This window comes from Pyricularia pennisetigena (genome assembly GCF_004337985.1).
Source record: "Pyricularia pennisetigena strain Br36 chromosome Unknown Pyricularia_pennisetigena_Br36_Scf_62, whole genome shotgun sequence".
Lineage (NCBI taxonomy): Eukaryota > Fungi > Ascomycota > Sordariomycetes > Magnaporthales > Pyriculariaceae > Pyricularia > Pyricularia pennisetigena.
This window is the reverse complement of record NW_021940974.1, coordinates 1-2,438: the sequence shown is the minus strand read 5'-3', so window position 1 is coordinate 2,438 and position 2,438 is coordinate 1. Positions and strand designations below refer to the sequence as shown.

Sequence of the window (2,438 nt, the reverse complement as noted above, 5' to 3'; positions counted from 1 at the left end):
AGCGTGCCTCCTCAGGGAACTGCCTCGACCAGCGTGCCTCCTCAGGGAACTGCCTCGACCAGCGTGCCTCCTCAGGGAACTGCCTCGACCAGCGTGCCTCCTCAGGGAACTGCTTCCACCAGCCAGCCCCCCAAGGACACTGCCTCGACTAGCCAGCCTCCTGCTGCTACCACGTCGATCACCTCGACCCTGACCACCATCATCCCCAGCACCTCGACTGTCTTCACCACCCAGGTCTCGACCATCATCTCGTGCGCTGAGGGTGTCAAGGACTGCCCGGGCAAGTCCACCACCGCCGTTGTCACCGTCTCGGTCCCTGTTTCGACCACCGTCACCCAGATCACCGAGACCAAGACGACCGTCCTGCCCCCGGCCACCACCCCGAACGGTCCTGGCGTGCCTGCCACTACTCCCGGTGCCCCCGCCACTACCCCTGGCGCCCCTGGCACCACCGTCAACGTCCCTGGCACTACTGTTAACGTTCCCGGCACTACTGTCACCGCTCCCGGCCCGGTTGTCACCCTGCCCTGCCCTGAGGTTGTTCCCAAGTGCTTGAACACCTGGATCTTCCAGCTTGGCTGCAAGGACAACACCGACAGCAACTGCTACTGCCCCGACACCGCCTTTGTTGAGAACGTCTTCCAGTGCTTCTACGCTCACGGCGAGTCCGACAAGGTCATCTCCGAGGCTGTCGTCTACTTCCAGGGTATCTGCGCTCCCCACATTCCTGAGAACCCGGCTATCGTCACCGGCCCCACCATCACCTCGTACATCACCGTGACGGCCCCGCCCACCCCGATCGCCACCAACCCGGCCGCCATCACCACCATCAGCGTCAGCCAGACCACCGTGGTCCCCGTCACCGACGATGCCGGCCAGCCTATCCCTAGCTCCAGCACCACCGTGACCATCAGCACCACCGTCGTCGTGCCCAAGCTCGGCTTCACCACTGCTCCTCCGGCTCCCGGCGCCACTGGCCCTGCTGGCGGTTCCGACAACGGCGGTGACATTGGCCTGGTCCCTGTCACCGGCGCCATTCCCGTCGTCACCGGTTCTGCTCCCGGCAGCGGTGCCACCCGCACCCCCACTGGTGGCAACGTCTCCGGTGCCCCCGCCGGCACTGGCGTTCCTCCCCGCCCCTCCACCACCGGCACCGTCCCCGTCAAGGCCGCTGGTGAGCGTGTCTACGCCAGCCTGGCCCTCGCCGTCATGGCTGTCGTTGCTGCTCTGTAAATAGCGACATTGCTATACTAGCATGTGCCAAAGATGGGCCGAAGGTTGGAGAACAAGGTTTTTATTTTTTCCCCCCGGGACAATCAGCTCTCAAGCTTGATCCCCTTATTGTAATACTTGTATTTTGTATCTTCATACAAAATAACCCACATTTTCATTCTTGACGATCCTTACGAACTGGGCGGCATATCTGGTATCTGGTGCTTATTACTGTACATTTGTGTCTTTTTGGTCTTTTTTTTTCCTTTTGGTCTATTTACACAGCGTGTATGCTACCCTCCCTTAATATTTCCCAAGCAATTTTTTAATTGGAGAGACTGGGACTCTCACCAGGGAGATAAGAAAAAAAAGAAGTTCTTGGTCACGGAGCCTGGAATGGACTTGTACAGAGATGTTTCAGGGACTTGAGCTCCCTCTGATTTTGAATAGAACAAACACTTGAAATAATTTGGACCGCTTTATGCCTTGTGATGTGATTGATGTTGGCATCAGCACGAACCAGTCTCTCTGTATTTGCCAACTTTCTCAGCTCTTCATTATTTCATTTTTCTGTTACTTTCTTTATTTGAAACTGACATTCTCGGACAATCCTCGCTCCAGCGAGCGTCCTCTGTCCTCCAGTTTCCTGCCAAGTCTAATGGTTGCAGCAACACGAATAGCGTGCATTGTACCGCGGTCGATCGATCGGGAAAAGCAGACGATGGCGTTTTTCATTCGTCCGTTCCTCAAAATGACCATGACCTGTCAAACCAGGTACAAACCAAACAAGAAGCATGAGCTCCTTTGTACGCCAGAAGAAAAAAAGAAAGTGGCATCGTTCCTTCTCCCATCCACTGAAAGTCAAAGCGAAGCTCAGGCAGTAAGAAGGCGACAAATCGGCTGGTAGGACGATGACGACATATAATCCCACAGCAGCCTGGCGGTTGCCGTCCACAACGTCGCCTCAAATCCCTTCACCTGAGCTCGTGTACAACTAGAAAAGAAGGAATAGACATGATGATGTTGGCCAAGAACACATTATTCTCACAGAAAACAAAACAAAAAAGTGTAAAAAAAAGCCTCCTCGGTTAAAACTTACGAGGGAAACTAGGAAAGCATACCTTTTTTTTCTTTCCCAGTCTAGCGCCAGGCGCCAAGCCAACTTCACGAACCTCTGCTCCAAACCCACATGAGGTTCGACCACGCGAGAAAGGCATGAGTCTGGA

The 2,438-nt window shown here is 55.1% G+C and overlaps 1 protein-coding gene across 1 annotated transcript; it reads left to right on the top strand.

The window, feature by feature from the left end:
• On the top strand, positions 1-1,233 carry PpBr36_11515 (uncharacterized protein; the record flags this gene model as incomplete). Its single annotated transcript, XM_029898615.1, has 1 exon — positions 1-1,233. A coding segment is annotated over one exon (1,233 nt), but the record flags the coding sequence as incomplete, so codon positions are not given.
• Between the last annotated feature and the right edge of the window lie 1,205 nt (positions 1,234-2,438).